At 40.7% G+C, this 19,205-nt stretch overlaps 1 protein-coding gene across 6 annotated transcripts in view; it reads right to left on the reverse strand.

Moving 5' to 3' along the window:
* Positions 1-19,205, reverse strand: part of UBE3D (ubiquitin protein ligase E3D) — a 435,152-nt gene that overhangs the window by 271,983 nt on the left and 143,964 nt on the right. The window contains exon 10 of one of the 6 annotated variants that reach the window (XM_079938781.1): positions 5,909-6,601. The exons of the other annotated variants lie outside the window; for them this stretch is intronic. Within the exon in view, the coding sequence (XP_079794907.1) occupies positions 6,581-6,601 (21 nt within the window). The 3' untranslated portion in view covers positions 5,909-6,580. Of the gene's footprint in view, positions 1-5,908; positions 6,602-19,205 lie in introns of those variants that run through there. 6 annotated transcript variants of the gene reach the window in all.

The following is a 19,205-nucleotide window of genomic DNA, read 5'->3' on the forward strand; positions in this document are numbered from 1 at the left end:
AGAATTTACAGTGCCCTTTGTCGAGTTTATTATTCGGAATATTTGTGGGGATGGTATACTCTCTGAGTCCAATATGTACTATTATGGAATGATGACTAATTTTGATACTGTCACCATTCTATGAAATCAAAGTTTCAAGGGAAGAGGCCACACCAGTTTCCAATCCTTAAGCCTTTTTTTAAAAATTGGAGTACCATTGCTTTACAATGTGATGTTAGCTTCTGCTGTACAACGAAGTGAAGCAGCCCTATGTACACATATATCCCCTCCCTCATGGACCTCCCTCCCTCACATCCCCCCCATCCCGCCCATCTAGGTCATCACAGAGCACCGAGCTGACCCTTAAGTCTCGATTCTGGAAGGGAGTATAGGAGTAACCAAGGCAGGTGCTTCTGGTTCATTTTCCTAGAAATGGTGTTGCTTGAGGACGGATGGGGAAGGGGGTGGGAAATATAAAGGGAGATACAGGTCAGAGATCTGTTTCCTGTTTCCAAGCACTGGTTTCCTAAGACTCAATGAAGAAACAGAGATTCCATTATTGTATGGGAACTTACAAAATGCTTTGCTTCTATAATTCCTTTCCCAGCTTAAGTCTGCAGAAAGCCTGCCAATGGCCTCCTCAAGCCTGGAACGGTTCTGGGCAAAGGGTAACAAGTCCCATTTTTCTTGAGTTTAGAAAAGGTTCAGCCAGACATTCCAAACAGGCAATTTACTGCTGCAGTCGTTTTGAATTAGGTTACCTACTTGTTCCCGATTTAGGTCTTTTGGTAGTTGTACTGAAATTTGCAACCAACATACTGATGGAGTGTGTATAAACAAATTTTGGCCATAAAGATTCTTCTCATTTTTTTGCCTCCAAAACAAATAATAAAATAGGAGGAAAAAGTTTTAATCCACGAAATGTTAAGAGATCAAATAAAAATATTAAAGAAAGGCTGTGGAAGGTCACAGATAGGTCTACTGCAAGGCAGAAAGGGGACACAAATCCTGCACCCTGCTAATTGTACCTTGTAGCCCAAGGACCCTAGAATAATTGTGGGCCCCTGAAAATGGGTTTCTTAATTTATCTATAACAGGATTGAGAATGAATTAGTTTTGTCTATTCCTCAATGAAAATGGACTCATGTTTTTAAAAGAATATTAGGATAGGTTGGATGCTTTTTAAAATGTTTTGACCAAATGTTTCTCTTGTCATTTTCTTAAAACTAGAGAATTTACCTCTTAAAAGAATTTATTTCCATGTAAGTCCCCCCAGCTTTTTCTCCCAGATTAAGGAATGATGAGCTCGATTCAATAGATAAAAGCCGGAGGCATCTCAAGAGGCAAAGGAAGAGAAATCATTATATTAAGTCACACTGAGTGCCGCTGAGTATAAAGATTATTTAAGAATGTGTAGAACGCTCAGATAAGCAGTTAGTGGGAACCACCCCTCTGATGTGTAAGATAAACGTTAATGCTTTTCTAACTACAGAATAAGATGTACCAGTCAGCCCCACATCCTGAATTACAATGAAACATGAGTCCCAATTAATCTTTGTTATATGCTAAGAACAAAAACAAATGTTACAGGGTCAACAACTAGGCTGGCTTTTTCTATGCAAAACCATTTAACCTTGTCAGCACTTTTTACCGCACGGGCTACTGATGGGTTTAATTACCAAAGTGGTTACGACAAAGCCAATTACATCTGAGTTCTAGTCAGCTTTTCTGTAATCAATGAAATCAAACAACCTTTGCTAACACTGGTGTATCTTGTTTAGTCAAGGTACTTTCGGCAAAATGATGTAAGTTTGTGGTTTCTACTCAATCTGTTGGCATTTAATAATGTGTCTCCACAGTCACTTTTCATGGAGTTGAAATATTCTGTACACTTTAGGCTCAAGTTGGACTTCCCTTCACTCTCCCTTTACCCAGTTTTTTCTTATTGTATTTATTATTTTTAGAAATTATACTATTGTATAACATAGCATTTTACAATAACATATAGTACTTTTTTGGTCAGCTCCCCCATGAAAATGTAAGCTCTGTGAGGGTAGGGACTTTGTTTTATTGATTCTATCTGTTGTACACATATCTGTGTCTGGCACGTAGAAGGCATTCGATAAATACATGTTAAATGAAGAAACCTCAGAGATTGGTTTGCCGGAATGGGTGGCCGGTAGAAATGTTCGACAGGATCTATGTACTGTAATTACACTAGGTGATAATACGTTCACAAAACCACTTATTTAAGCGATATGTGATTTAAGAGATAATCACTTTGTCAACTTAAAGAAAAAGCACACAACATAAAGGTTGTGAGTTTAAGTTTTACTCAGGGTCTTATTGAGGACTATAGCCCAGGAGACAGCCAATCAATTAGCTCTGAGAAAACTGCTCCAAGGAAGTAGGGGAGTGGCCCATTTATATATGACTTTTGGTGAGGTCATACATGCAGTCTAGCACACACCTTGGTAAAAGATTACTGCTAATCGCAAAGAATAGATATCTCAAGTTCATGATTTTAGTGCCTTCCTATGTATGGAAAGATGCAACACTCTGGGTTCATAACATTCTTCCTGAGATATGCATCTAACTATCTAAGGAGGCTGCTTGTTTAAGCAGAGTGCCTCCTCTGGTTTTCCATCCCAAATTCCTCTCAGGGTGCACTGCTGGTCAGTCACTGCAGTGTGTTACCACGTAACCCTAGTAGGATGAGGGGTGAGCAATGCTCATTGATCTTATTTGTTCACAACTTACTTAAGTGATTTAAGTTTTTAGATGTAAAAAAATGGACTGGAAATTGATATTTTACTGTGCTTCTGGCCCTTGGTAACCTCTTACTGTTCAAAATTCTCAGTACCATTATCTAGGAATGCTATGGAATAGATTCTGGAATTGTATTCACAAGACACAGGAGGCTAGCGTGGAACGATTTTCAAGGGACAACATTAAGGTTGTACAGCCTGTTTCAATTCTCTCTAGCCCTCCTAACGTGGTTTACTAAATTCACACACACACACACACACACACACACACACACAGAAGCAATTTTCTCTGTATAAAGAGGAAGTCAGATAGAAAGCTTCCCATTTCCCTTCTTTTCCCACCCGCTGTGGTCCCAAAGAAATAAACTCTCCCAGGTTTAGACATGTTATTCTCAGACCTACCCAGTGACTTGATGTTTACATTCAGCTCCCTCTGGGCACTAGCTGACCTGTGCTGGCCTTCCCCTCCTAGCCCTGGGAGAACCAATGGAGACCGACTGAGCCTGAGAACTTCACCATGACAAGATTTCAGGTGGCACGACAGATGCAGCTTCACCCATGATAACTAAAGTGTGTGGACAGAAATCTGCCGTGCGTGTGTGTGTGTGTGTGTGTGTGTGTGTGTGTCCCCTCCTTTGGTTCCCACCCCTCCTTCAGAGTCCCTCACAGCCACTCCACCTTGCGCTGCCCGCCTCTGCCAACAGAAAGGAGGGGGGTGGGCTTAGCTCTCATTGGCTTGGTTCCCATTCAGACCCCAGACAGAGGTGAAGGGGTGTCACTATATTTGACTTAACCTGATTTTACTTAGACAAGATTAGTAAATCAGAATACCTTTCTAGTTGGGTTTTGTTGAGCGGTAGAGTTATCTTTTGAATCACGAGCACCTTTACCATCTAAACTAAACAAACATTAGTATGGTATGGGTTTCTTTTCCAGAGGGAGAAAAACTATCTCAGAAGGAAATTCTATTTTAGGCACAGGTTGAACTCTGCTTCATCTAATTTATTCCAACCTCCAACAATTAGATCAAAACAAACTGACCTCTTAAGAAATAGTCACACAATGGTATTCATCAGCAGTGTCCATTTGCGAAAACAAGATTATACTAAAGCCAGGCCACATGCCAGAAAAAGACTCAGATTTTGTGAATGACTGTGTCATTGGCGATACACCACTACAGGCAACCACCACATGTTGTTCTCGGGACACGTCCTCAATAGCAGTGGTTCTCAACTGGGGTCAGTTTCAGCCACCGGGGCAATGTCTGCAGACATTTTTGGTTGTCACAACTGGAGGAGGGAGCAACTGGCATCTGGTGGATAGAGACCAGGGATGCTGCTAAACATTGTCCAACGTACTGATGGGTACCAGAATATGTCACCCCAAAATACGCCACTCTGGCATAAGGATTATTCTGAGCTAAAGACAACTGAGAACGAGCAGAGGCAAGAAAAGCTTTTTAACCTCCCCTTAACTGCCTAAAAATGAAGTCTAGATTTCTCCATTTGTAAAGGAAATTTACATGTATAAAGGAAATTCCCATTTATAAAGATGTCTCTGTATCAGGAAAACATCTACACCTGGAGACAACTCTACAACCCTTATTTACCACGTATTTCCTCCCCTCACCTTCCTAGAACTTGCCTCCCCCTGCCCAGAAGCCGCAAACTCCCTTTTCTTTGTTTATTCTAAGATGGTATATAAATTTCGATCATCTGGCCACTTCCTAAAGTCTCAGGTCTTTGTGAAACTTCTGTGCAGATGTATGTAATGAAGCTGGTTTTATTTTTCTGTCGTTAATCTGTCTTTTGTCAGCTTGATTTGCAAGCCCCAGCCACTGAACCTAGGAGGGTTTAGGAAGAAAGGTTTTTCCTCCCCACAGCACAGGACAGTCTCCAAAACAAAGCCTTCTGGGGCCCCAAATGTAAATAGTGCCGAGGTTGAAAACCGTGCTCTGTACTGACAGACAGAAATCAAAAGCACCAAAAGTCAGCAAGGTGTTTGGGAGTTCAGTAGCTTCAGTGATGTCAAACCAACTCTCCCTTATGGCTGTGAGTCTTGGACGTAATACTCAGAACTTTAACGTTTCACACTGTGCTTAATAAAATGACCCTGCAGGATGAGACAGAGGGGTTTTCTTCCTATGTCCGTTCACCAGCCACAGAATTAGCAGCATTAACCACTGCTCTGCTGGTAGGACCTGTGTTTTGGTTAAAACTACACGGAAGAAGAAATCATGAAAGGTTCACTAAATCACAACGCCAGTGACCCCTATGTTAAGGGTGTTAGGAAATCAGGGGACAGAAAACTTTTTGAGTAAAGAGGCATTATGAGTAAAGAGGCATTAGGTGGTCTGTAGGGTAGGATTAATGCCAATACAAAACAAAGGAGGGCCCTCCTGGGTACAACTCCTTTCCATGTCCCCGATTTCTTGTTTGTAGGAAATAGGCTTCATTCGGCCTCCTAGACCTTCCCTGAGTTCCAAAGGGCAGATTCAAACAGTTGCTAATCCGAGAAGGGAAGGAAGGCAGAAACTAAGGATGAGTCAAGAAACAATAGTGCAGTGATTACATCAGGGTCCTGGTTCCTCCTCAAGGGATACACGTAACAACATCTTCTGCAGGAACTAAGACCCCCCATCCAAGTGGAGGATGGTAACTTCAGGTTGAGCGCAAGATTCTTGGAGCACCGCCCTGTTACCTCACCAACAGCCAATCGGAAGAAAGTCTGCACACTCTAGAAGAAAATGAAGACTCAGACCCCCTCCCCAAATGATTCTCCCTTTAAAAACTTCCGTGGTTGAGCAGAATCTTTGGAGTTCGTTTTTGGCCACAAGTCCGCCATCTCCCCAGGTTGCTGGCCTCCTGAATAAAGCAGCTTTTCCATTCCAACCAACACTCGTCTCTGGAGTATTGGCTTTCAAGCGGCGAGCAGCTGAACCTGAGTTTGGTAACAAACAGGCTTGATGAGAAGCAGATATAGCTGCAAATCCAGAGACTGTCCTCCCTTGAGGAGTGGGCAGGGAGGATCTGCTTGGCTCCAGTCCCAGAGTTGCTCCTACTGTATGATTACCAACAAGTCTGAAACCTTCTCTGTAAAATGAGGGGCGAGGCCTATGCCCTGAAGGACCCCCTCCAGCTCTGTCATTCTCATTCAGTGGTTTCCTCACCACCTGCTCTGGCACACAAGGGCTCAGACAACTCTGTAACAGGATGTCAGTGAGGTATATGTATTGATCTGAAGCAGTATTTGGTAAAGGAAATAAAGAACAAAAGGAACACATACAGGTTTGCATAAACGGGAAACCCTTTAATTTGATAACCATGCATTCAACAAACATTTATTTACTGAGCATCTCCTCTGAATAAGGTATACAAAATTCCATATTTTCTTTTAAAACAATGTTTTTAGACGAGCCTGCGAAGTTCTCTGAAAGTGTATGTCCTGAGATTTGCAGCAGCTAGCATTCAATTCCACCAGTGAAGCCCCTTGCCGCATTCCGCACAGGACAGATGGGTCTCCACCAGCTCTCTCTCTCCAGGTGGTGCTGACACAGCACATATTTGAATACTCCTCTCGGTGGGAAATAGAGACGTAAATTCTATACTTATCTCTCAACCTGCTACTATGACTTTCTTCACAGCCTTGGTTTTTCAAAGGTTTCAAGTTAACGCTTCTCTTAGAGAATATATGCAGGCAGGTAAACTCAGAACTGTGATGCCCTGCTCTCATTCTGTAGCTGGGTTCTTGTCTCTGTAATTGTTGCCCACTGGGCCGACGGCTGGCTGCCGGTGCGCCCCGTGCTGTGGAGAGGAATGTGTCAGCTCCCGCAGTTACATCTTCAAAAAGGCCACCTGGAAAAGGAAGAAAAACCCACAGTGCTTTCCTTATAGAATGTGATGAAATGGCTGAGTACACATCAAACCTGAATCAGGTAAGTCTGCTCGGTAAGGATGCTCACAGGTCTACAAAGAAAAACGACTCTTAGTCGGGCCAGACGTTGCCATTTCACAGGAGCAGCAGATTTAGTCCTTTTTTAATGAACCATACGGTAGTTAAAATAATTCACATGCATTTTAAAGGAAAAAAAGGAGTTTAAATTGACACTCAAGTTGTATTGCCGTGAAGTAACCCAGTTCTCTTTCCCATTGGTTCTAACGGCTGCTTTGGGTCTTCCACGAGCATTATTCCAAATCCCGAAGACTCCTGGGCAATTCCAGTTTCTCATTACGATTGGTAATTATACCAGTCTCTCTTCGGGTCATGCCAATGCTTTTAATTGCATCATATTTATTGGGCTTGCCAGCAGCAATTTATCTTAAAACTCGGTTGTTTTAAAACATTTTAATTCATACAGGCTTAGGTACAAAATATTTTCAGACTAAATAAGGTCCAGATCAAATGCATCGAATTTCTCAAGAGTTTTAGCTAAAGGAGAAACAAACATAATAAAGTCAATCATAAACACTTAGAAAATTCTAGCTCAGCATTCAGGGGTGATAATAAATTGGGAAGTTGCCAGCACCAGGAAGAGAGTGGAATGTAGGTTAGAGATAAAGATGGAGAAACACGGGGCAGTTAGAAAGCTCGTCCCAGGCCTTTTTTGGGGGGAAAGAGTGAGCAGCAGAAGCAAAACATTCTACTCTTGGACATTTGGTACTTAAGTCCCCAAACGCAGTTGAAGGAGGTATGTATTTAATGATCCCTGTTAAGGGGATAGGAAAAGTGAAGAGTCGTGCAGGGCAAAAGCCATCTGCTTTATGCTGAGTAATTCAGAAGGATGTTACTCTTCATACAGTGCTGGTGAGAAAGGCCCCTGCCGAGTTTCCATATCAACTTCCCGCTGAGTTTTTACATCAAGTTCTGCAATGAGAACAAAGTTGAAGGAGCAGGCACAGAAGAGAGGTTAAGATTCCTAAACAAAATATAAACATGGAATGCGGAGGGGACAAGATAGGAGAGTAGAAGGATGTGAGCTCACCCCTTCTTATGGACAACGGATGCAAACCTCAAGGGCTTATTGTGAAGAGTAAATGAGAGAATGCTTATGAAAATACTTGTGTTTCCCTCCCTGGCCTCTCAGATGACAGACATTAGGAGCCCATGAATATTCTGATGAGAAGGGGCTGTTGAAGACAGACCAGCTGGGCCCTTTAGGGAATGATCACAGAATCCCAGGGAAGGGGACTTCGGGGGTCACTGAGTCTGACTTCTCGCTCACGGTGGTTAGCATCCCCGTGGGGACATTCTGCTTCTTCAAGAACAGTTTACAGGGAGATTCCCAAGATGCCAATACCACTGCTGATACTCAGAGACACAAAGACGATGAATAAAACCCAGTTATCTCTTTTTGAATTCTGAAAACTGCTGTGTCATGGAGTATTCCAACCGGGAACTACTTAGAATAACTGATGATGATAAATGTCATCCTAAAAATGGTTAAGAACTTTGGCTCTGGAACCATACAGACCAGTGGTTCTCTCCTTGGGACAATTTCGCCCACCAGGGGTCATTTGGTAGTGTCTGGAGATTTTTTTTTTTTGGTCACAGCATGTGGGATCTTAGTTCCCAGACCAGGGATCAAACCCAAGCCCCCTGAAGTGGAAGCCTGGAGTCCCAACCGCTGGACCGCCAGGGGAGTCCCTGGAGATATTTTTGGTTGGCACAACTTGGGGGATGCTAATGGCATCTAGTGGGTAGAGAGGTAGGGAAGCTACTAAACATCCAGTTATGTGCAGGACAGCTCCCCATAAGAAACAACTATCAGTCTCAAAACATCAACACTGCCAGTGCTTGAAAATGCTGAAATTTAGAATTCGATCTCTCTGTGACCTTCGACAAGCTTGTTAACCTCTCTCAGCCTTTCCTTGTCTGCAAAATGGGAATTATAACAGGACCTACCTGAAACCTGTAAAACACTTTCCTACTTTAACTCTTTTCATCCTCAGCACAGTCTGGTGATTTAGGTAACGCAGGCATTCGAAACTTTGTTTTACAAATGAAGAAACAGAAGCTCAGAAAAACTAAGTGGCTCGCTCAGGATGCAAAGCTAGTAAGTGGCAATGGTGGTTTTAGGAAGGAATTTTGATTTCTAATCCATGCCTTTTCCCCTGGTAAGTTTACAGATAGATGATCAAGATAAAACTGCACAGGTTGGGGGACTTTTAATCCTCATTATTGTCTCAAGTATGAAAGATTTATTTTCTTTGGCATGCCTGTGAATATGGACACAGGATGGAGAAAACTACATGAGGCTGAGCTCATTAAAACACATAATGCAAAATGGAGTCCCCAGCAAAAAAGAAAAGAAATTTAATTTGACCTAATACGTCTTTTCTTTTTTCCATCGTTCTTTTTTATAGTGCCGCCTGCCAAGGACACTGTGTGTTTTGCAGGACTTGATAACAAGAAACTGCAATCATCCTTGGGAACAGGTATTGTACGATGCATTTTAGCTTCTTTTTATTTAAAACACTGTGAGTTGACATATTTCAGATGTTGATTTTGTGTTCCCTAGCTTTTGTCCATGACAGGAAAAATTGCTTTCCCTAACTGCCATTTATTTTAAGACAGGATAATTTTATTTTGTTCTACTACACTGAGAAGAATCTCTGTATTTCATCTTTTTAGTTTTATTCCCCAAAGTAAGAAGTTTTAAAGCTTTGCAGAGTCTATGAGTACAGCTACAGCTTCAGGCTCCGTTGTTACATTCCTGGAATATATAGTTACAGAAGTATAAATAATTATTAGAAACCAGGGAAGACAGGGCTCTGGAGTTGGCTGTAACATTTGACTCCCCCTGTTCTCTCCTCCTGGATTTGGACACTTGGGAAAGGAAAAGGGGAGAGAGAATGAAAATGTCTAAAAATAATGCCTCTGCTTTGAGTCACCATCTAAAAACAATCTTCTTAAACTACCATAAACAGGGCCAGGCTGCTGTAACGGCTGACCAAATGTTCAGTTTATAATGCTTCTGTACAATTGCGCAAATATGTTAAACACTTTTGGATGTTCTCGTTATCTTAGTTAACAAAATTATACTATGAAATTCTATTTCTCAACATAGAGCTGGAATTTCAATCAATAAAAAGACATGCTGTCAAGGCAGACTGCACAAGATAAAATTAACATTAAAAAAAATCCTACATAAATGCTTTGAGGTGCACTAAACAAGACAGATAAAACTGTACAATACTGGAAACTGTGAGTTTCATAATAATTGTGAGCTTTAGAAAAGTCTCTTTAGAATAAGTAGCATAGCCATACACAAATGTTCCTTTTAAAGGGTACTGTAGACTTAAAAAAATAAATATTTAAAACTATTCCTTAAATATATATTTTTGTCTAGGTACGGCTCCTGTTCAAAGTTATGTCTGGAATAAATGTTATGGCATGGCAAAAAAGTTTATACTTTATATTACAAAATCCAGTTTCTAGGCTCAAACTTCATTTACAAAATAAAATATACAATGTAAATATAAAAATAATAAAAGAAAATGACCTTTTCAAGCATATTATTTGTTTCGAGTCTTAAATCACAATGGGGTACAAACCATTTACTAACTCACTAATTCAGCATCAATCAGGCCTGTGCTGATGACACCTGGACTCCACTCTTTGTGCTGAATAAATAGTATAAGATTGTCCTCTCTCTGGGCTGGCAGGCTGTCTTCATTCACTCCATTCATTCGATGATTAAGTACCATCTATGTGCCTGTGACTGTCCAGTCACAGACCACAGTGAGAAGGCATTCCCTCGTGGCACTAACATGCGAGTGGGGGAGAGTCAAGTCATGAGATGATGCTAATAGGTTGGAATAAGTCTAAGACGGACGCCTAATGCCTGCTGGCAGAAAAAGGATCATTCTTGGGTTATGAAAGGAAGTGCGATTTCTGAAGCAGTAGCCCGAACAAGGCAGTTATTACTCTAATTATGAATAGTGTGTTGGCAAGGAGAGACAATAAAACCTGGCATGGCACGGAGTGGGATATACTTTGTTCCCACTAAAAGATGCTGGCTTTGCTAAAGGAACTACTAGCAAACAGGAAGGAAGGAACAAAGGACCAAAGATGGGAGAAGCAATACAATGAGGAAGAAGATCTTATCCCACTAAAATGACAACGCCTGTGTGGACACTGTCCACACACTTATATGTGGACAGAAATACTAGACCAAGGAAACACCAGCGCGGCCTTCCAACTCAAATTCTGTAAAAGCCTTTAGAAAGTGGGAAAAAAGCAAATAGGATCAGTGTCTTTAAAGGGATTTAAACCCTTACCTTGTATTTTATTTAGGCCATGGATGCACTAGGATAATTTACAGGTCAATCAAAAGCTTGTGATTTTCATCTAGCGGGAACCAGTGAAGCAAAGCACAGCTATGCTTTCTAGCGGAGGGCAGCGTGTGAAGTACCAGAAGACATAGATGTGAGTGGGGTAAAGACGACCGATGCCTCTTCCTCTCCAGATGGGGCTGGACACATGGACAAAAGCAGCAATTCCTGGGTCCTGAGCCTATTCTTCAACAAAGCAAGAAAGTTCTGGATGTAAGCTTCTCAGCACCCCTTTCAGAGTAATGGGGTTGTGGAAGCATTGCTGGTGTTGGATGGTGCTATTACAAGAGCACTGTGGTGAACAAGCCCTTCTGATGCAGTTGCCTGAAGCTCCTGGTTATATAAGGCAAACCCACCAACCTCGCTAATGATAGCAAGCCCATGGGGCAAACATTATATGGCAACAGTCTTTAGGTGTTACATAAAAATATATTTTCTCAAGCACAAAACATATTTGTTAAAGGAAATTCTATGATGCCAGTATGGGTGGGTGTTAAAAGGTATAACGTTAAACAGTACCACCACAATAAATACACTGTCACTCATAAATCAGAAAGTCCTTCTAGTTTCTCATTCCTATGGGAACGTACACGAGGGAACGTGGCAGAAAGGCAGTGGTACCACTGCAGCTCTGGACAGGAGTGGTGGTATGAAAATCACCCCTGCACTGCCCTACCGGCAACATGCCTCTGATCAAACAAGTTTATTCAGAAACGGAGTCACTAGAGTCCAGAAATGGAGTGTTCTCCTACAGTATCAATTCATTGACATTTTTAGTAGCAAAACCATTTCAACAAATAATATTTCAAGGAAGTCATGCTCATCCTGATCTATCATAATGTTGAGAAGCATGGGTGTTGAAGAAGACAATGTACTTGGGACAGCAGGACAGTTAGAAATTCCAGGAGGGGACACGAACCCACGTGGGGGACAAAAGAGCTTTCCATAGCAGAGAGCTGGTTTATGGCATCTAAATAGGTTTATCTCAGTGATATTTTAAAATTCCTATTTTAGCTGTATATATTAATTTTTCTAACAGAGACGCAACCAAAGGAGAGACTAGCCTCATCCGTGTAAAACACTTTCCAACCCGCTGTCAAGGAGGGAGGAGGGACTAGCTTGGGAGGCTGTGGCTGTGGATCCCACTGCTGAACAGTGGAAAAGCTCTGTGGAAACATCACGCAGGCAGTGATGAGATGCTGTAACGAGTGTTTCTGGGGCCGGGACTATTCAGGCACGTAAGTGCAGAATTCTGTCAAGTAAGGAGAACGGCACAAAGTGAGCTCCCACACTTTTTCGGGAAAGGGCTAAGGAAGGTCGTAGCTGCCTCTGTAAACCCTCCTGGACAATTTTATCTCATACCTGAAGAGCCTTATTTGTGTTGGTTGGTATTCAACAAGTTCTTAACTGTAATGATTAAAACTTAGAGAAATCAAGACTTGTATTGCTCATTGTAATTTTTCGTTTTCATAACTGATCTATAAATATATTAGGTACAGACGAAATGAGAAACGCACAGAAAGAGGAAAATAAAATTTTTGCAACTTCATTATTCAGAGTAACTACTATTAAGCGTTTTGGATGTATCTTTTTAGATTTACTTTCTATGTATAACTGGACATTTCTGCATATGCTGTTTTGTAATATGTAGCTTCTTTTTAACTTAATGATATATTGTGGTAATCTTCCCATGACAGTGAATATTCTTCTATGACATTTTTAATGACTGTATTATATTCTGCTATATATCTGGGTCACTTAAGGATAAATGCATAACTTATTCCACCAGAAAGCAAACTTGAGGGGTTTTTTGGGGGCGTTGCGGTGGGGTGTGGATAAGTGAGGGGATGTTACTAACTGTTGGGCCCAGAGGACTTTGGCATAATCTGGCCTGGGTCCTCAAGGTGTCATCTCTGGACCAGACTTTTTTTTTTTTTTTTTTAAATACAGGCAAATCTAATGTTTATTTTAGTCAATTCAGGCAGTCAATAATATGTATTCAACAGTCCTTAATACTAGGAATTCTGAGAAACTATAAAAAGCAATACATTTAACCAAATAACCAGAGTCATTTGTTTCTTTCAAGAAACTTAAATTTTTAACCTAATGATGAAGATATTATAGAGACAACCAGGTACACATGCAAACAATGGAACTATTACCCAGTGTTTACTAATAATATTGTCCCTGAGGTCTTTGTCAAAGGCTGTTAAGAACGAAGATTCGCTCTTTTTTCACTTCCATTCATTCATTTAAACAGCATTTATTATCACCTGACATAAATTGTCTTGTAAATGGGCAAATATGCCATGCATTACAATTCCTTTGTTCGTTCAAACATATGTTGAGACCCAGACACTAGGGCAAATACAAAATAAAGTAAGCTCTATTCCACTGGACGAGACTTAATGGCATCCCCTGGGAACTCAAATCCTCACGCTACATTCTAGACCTGCTCAACCAGAAACTCCAGGGGCGGGGCCCAGCAACTGGTCTCGTGTAGGTCCTCCAGGTGATTCTGATAAGCGCTAGAGTTGGAGAGCATTTTGCCCAGCTGAGCGAACTTAGAGAAGGTAACTGATGTATTTACAGTGGCACAGCTAATGAGAGGAACGACTCAAACACAGTTCTTCTAACTCCTAATCCAGTGCCTTCATTTCTGGCCACTGCAAAATGAAGACGCTGGTCTAGGGTATCCAAGAGTCCTTTAAAAAAAACATTTTTTTTTCTAGAAGACAACAAGATTGTCAAAACAAGGGAGAAAGAAACAAATTACGTCTAGACCAGTATCTTGATATTGATATAGATCGGGCCCAACATCTACAAAAGGAGGACTGAGCTATCTAGAGACCGAAGGGGCCAAATCTCTCAAACTGACCCACTGTGTAAAGCTAGTCTAGTAAGAGTTGAGAGAATGGTTTTTTTTGGGGGTGGGGTGGGGTGGGAGGGAAGAGCTTCTGATATGCCCTGATATAGTTTTCTTTTCTAAATCTACTTAACATGGGCATGTTTAGCAAACTTATTTGGTTCAGGTAAAGAAAATTGTCACAAATTTGACTTCAGAATAAGCTGGTAAAGAAGAAATCTCCCATACATTGCTTGGAGTATGCCTATAAAACAGGATAGACATTCTAGAAAACAGTTTGGCAGTCTTTAAAAACTAAACATGTACATAATTACTGTATGACCCAGCAACTGCAGTCTTGGACCTTTATCCCAGAGAAATGAGAACTTTATGTTCACACAAACAGCTGAACATGAATGTTCATGGCAGCATCATTTTAAGAGCCAAAACCTGGAATCAGCCCAGAGGGATGCTTAAGGGTGGTACATCCACACCGTGGATACCTACTCCACACTAACAAGCAGCGAATTGTTGATACATGCAACAACTTGGAAGATTCACCAGGGAGTTACGCTAGGCTCCAAAGGTTATGTACTGTAAGGTTCCATTTATACAACATTTTTGAAATGACAAAATTTCACAAACAGAGGACAAGGTAGTGGTTACCAGGGGTTGGGGATGGTGAGAGGAGGGAGGGTGTGATTATAAAAGGACAACAGGAGGGATCCTGGTGCCAACGGAACTGTTCAGTGTCTTGACTGTGGTGGATGCACAAACAGACCCAGGTATACAATTACACAGAACGTCATACACTTGCACACACATACGCAAAGGAGTACACATACAACCAGGGAAATCTGAGTAAGATGGGAGGACTGCACCATGTCAATACCCCAGTACCATAGTTCTGTAAAATGTTACCACTGGGGGAAACTGGGCAACGTGTGCAAGTGATCTTTCAAACTCTTTCTTACAGCTACGAGTGACTCTATCATTCTTTCACTAAAAATTTCGACTAAAATAATGCCACAATACTTTGCAAATGACCTTGTGTAGCTTACTCCCATCCAGTTACCTGGAGTGTCGCTCCGAGATGCGTTATTCAAAGTCTTGTTCACACTGATGTTATGGCTAATATATCCCTGTGATCCCATTTTCCTCAGTGGAATGACCTGAGTAAGCCGGTAAGTTAATTTTGGAATGAGTCCCGAAGCAGACGGCTACAGTGAGACACAACACCGTTATATTTAACACGGGTTGGGCTGACAGTCTGGCATAAAATGCTTAGGTTACACATAACAGCACCTGAAATCTTAGCTTGTATATGAAGTACTTATTCTAAATAGTCCACTAAGCACAATTTTTTGTTTTTTTTATTGCCCTGGAGTAAATAACGAGAAAAAATTCTGGCATTTTTAAAACCCGGAATTGCTATAACAAATTTCCCAGACACATAAGAGGCACTGGACAAATATTTTTTTCAGACTGAATACATTAGATTATAACTCTAATTTTAATCTTAAAATTAACAGTATCTTACAAAAGATTTGGAGAAAGAGGAAAACAGAGAGCGTCTGTTTGTTTCTTGTAATTTGGTTAACTGTGAATTCACGTCCTTTTTTTTTAACCTACCAACAGAGACTTAATTTTTTTAATAGTTTGTATAAGCCCTTTAGTAAATGTTAATATGTTTTTTACGCAGTGAAGAAATTAAGTGCATTATTTTTTTCCTGTTTCCCCAAAGACTCTAATATTATTACTATGTGGGTCTATTTCCATATGGTTTTAAGATGCATTTTTCTCATATTATCACATGTGCATATTTTTTATATCATAATAAACATTTTTAGGTGCTGCTCAGTAAGTCTTTATTCTTATTTTAATAGCTGCAAAACAGTCCATCATAACAATCTATTACAAATTTAAGTTGTTCCCAGGTTTGTTAATATCAAAAGTAATAACGGGGCTTCCCTGGTGGCGCAGTGGTTGGGAGTCCGCCTGCCAATGAGGGGGACACGGGTTCGTGCCCCGGTCTGGGAAGATACCACATGCCGCGGAGCGGCTGGGCCCGTGAGCCATGGTCGCTGAGCCTCCGCGTCCGGAGCCTGTGCTCCGCAACGGGAGAGGCCACAACACTGAGAGGCCCACGTACCGCAAAAAAAAAAAAAAAAAAAAAAAAAAGTAATAATGAAGTAGTTACTATCGTGTTTATAATTTTTTTCAATTTTTAGAATATTCCCTTAGGATAGAGTCCCAGAAATGAGATTATTAGATTGAAATGTATGAGTATTAATCTAATTTGATACATATTTTTTCCAATGAGCTGTACCAACTGGTAATGCCACCAGCATCCTATCTTTTTTTAAAAAAATTAGTACTAATTTAATAAAAGGAAATGACATCTCATGCTCTTTGAATTTATTTAATTGCTATGAGTTTAAACATTCTCCCAAATGTTTGTTTAATAACATTCTCCCAAACGTTTGTTTAATAAACATTCTCCCAAACGTTTGTTTCTTGTAATTTGGTTAATTGTGAATTCACATCCTTTTTTTTAACCTACCAACAGGGGGCTTAATGTTTTTAATAGTTTGTATAAGCCCTTTAGTAAATGTTAATATGTTTTCTATGCAGTGAAGAAATTAAGTGCCAGGCAGCATCCCATTAAATCTTTATAAAATCCACTTGAATTAAATATCTAATTTAATTGTCTCTGGATTATAAATGAGGAACTGAGGTTCAGAGAAGCTGAGTAACTTCTGCTCACTGCTATAAGCTAGTAACAAGGCTGGGTGTGCAATCGGGTCTTTGTTTCTGAGCCTAGTATTCATTCCATCATCAAAGCTCCCTTCCATCTAATTATGGTGAGAGATAATTGCAAGTAACTTTAGTTGAAGAAAGAATCCATTATATTCCAATTTTAAAACAGATTTAGTAGCAGTTGAAATGATGCAGTCGCTCTTATTTGTTAAGCAGAAAGCAGATTACTTCTTTACGGTTAGATGTAAGGAGGAGAAAGAAAAAGAAGAGCAAATTCAAGCCCTTCCTGTAAAGACAAAATAATTCCTTGATTCTAAGAGAAAGCTTCCGGCAAGTGAGGAGAGCCTGCAGGATAAATGAGAAACCAGCCTGAAACCTCAGAAAGGAATTTTTGTCTGTAAGTTTAGCAAGCAGGATAAGTTACATTGGCATAGTTTAGTCAGTTCAGTAGAAAAGATTATGACTTGGAATAATCAAACAACAGTTAAGGCCTAGTGAGAAATGGATCACATTGGAACCAGATGCTTATTTTCTTTAGCCACTTATTCCTTAGACATTACTTTGAAAATATAATATTAAAGATACATGAATCTTTAAAAAGGAAAGCATGCTAATATATCCATTTTTAAATAAATACCATTTATTTCTTAAGCCTGTTATTTGGAGTTGCTGGAAATAGGGCTCATAAAACTGTAATTTATTTATTTTAAAGGAGGAGCATGAGGATGTCATAACTACAAAATGAAACAATAGTAAATGTGTGCAGAAGGGAGCACAATGAAGAGGATAATGCTTTGTGATTTTTTTTTTTCCTTTTTGCTTGGAAAGTAAAGAGGGGCTCTTGTATATAGAACTGTTGGTGGAGTGTCTCCAAGTTAAGAACAACTCATAGTGTATGGGAACAGAAAAGGGCACATACTCATCAAGGGCTCCCAGGGTTCAAAGTGGTGAGTTTTACACCTGCCATTCTAAGCTCCACGAGAAGCCAGAGGAAATCAGGTAGACACGAGGAGAGTGCAGACTGGTGAAGTCTAACTGATGTGGAAAGCTGGAGACAGAGTACATGAAGCTGAGAAGTAAAGACAGATTGGTGTGAGAAGGTGGTACTCTGTACAGAGAGCAAAGATTCGGACCAAGGGAAAGATGAGACTGAATCCCTTCCCTGACTCCTCCAAGCTGAGAGCCTCCTCTCCCTCCAGTTCTGCCCACCGGTGGCCGTGGGGACTAGTGACAAAGGACATCAGTGGCCTGGCAGGCCCTGGAATGGACAAGACCTCAAAAACTGAAAGAGACGATTATTATTATTATAACTAGATGTTAATGTTTTATGTATTTTAAATATTGCTACAGATGCTGTTCATGAATAAATTCTTCTCTGCTGTTCATGAATAAATTCATGCTTCTTTAATTATTTTTAAAGGAAGAAGCACAATTGGCTGATTGTGTATAAAAAACCTCCAAGGCTTACATAAGGCTTTCTCTCGCTTATACTATCCTATGACAATAGTATCTACCAGGGACAGGGACTGACACTGCACACATTACGTCTGAAGAAAAAACTGCAAACCTATAATGTCTGCACACGGAAGAATGTAGATGGCTTCGTGTAAAATATCACCAGCTACTAGAAAAATAACTCTGAGTCCAGAGGCCACTGACAGGATTGTGTAGAGCGGGTGTGTGTAACGGAAAGCACTCCAAGTGGTTCAAACCAGCACATCCTTGGTTAGAGATATAATTCATTCCATGGAAATTCAGTTCTGAACCCAGGATTATTGACTAAGCCATGGGTGTTTAATACATGAAACTATCTGGCTGAATTTACCAATAATTAGGCTTCTCCCCAATATATCCAACTTATAACATTAACTAGAAAGAAGAGTCTGACTGATTATTCATCGAGGCACTCTGTAAAGCAGCGGGAGTGAATGGATGGACCTAAACATGACTTATAACCACTCATCATTAGTGGACTGGACTCTTCTGGCTTCTGGGGCATTGAATACTTGGAGATGACGAATGCTCAACTATATTTTGTTGGGAAATACCAGTAACCTTTAAAATCAGCTAATTGCCTTCAAATGCTGGCCTTCAGAGTTCACCATGAGTTCACCAAGCCAGCTTTCCACAGAAATGCATGTTCTATGAGATGGCATCACAGATTGACTGAAGAACTTGCATACTTCAGCATACTTCAATCAAGTAACAGCTGGCACAATTTATAGCTGAAAGAGGCTTCCTGGCTTTAGGAGAAAGACTGTATGTAATTTCCAGAGGCAACACAGTCAGGTTACCCAACCTCCATGCCTGAGTTTCTTCATCTGTAAGACGGGGCTTCTCTCTTCTTCTGGTGGGTCAAGGATGGTAGGAGATACTGTGATGTCTGTGACTGGCCCCAAGGAGGTCCTCTCTTCCCCACACGGATGATGGGGAAAGCTTATTCAGCCAAAAGCCTCCCTCCCCCTACCTAAATGGGGTCTGAACATCATGACTCACTGAGCTGCAAAATGAACATCAAAT

The sequence above is a fragment of the Stenella coeruleoalba genome, assembly GCF_951394435.1.
Source record: "Stenella coeruleoalba genome assembly, chromosome: 12".
NCBI lineage: Eukaryota > Metazoa > Chordata > Mammalia > Artiodactyla > Delphinidae > Stenella > Stenella coeruleoalba.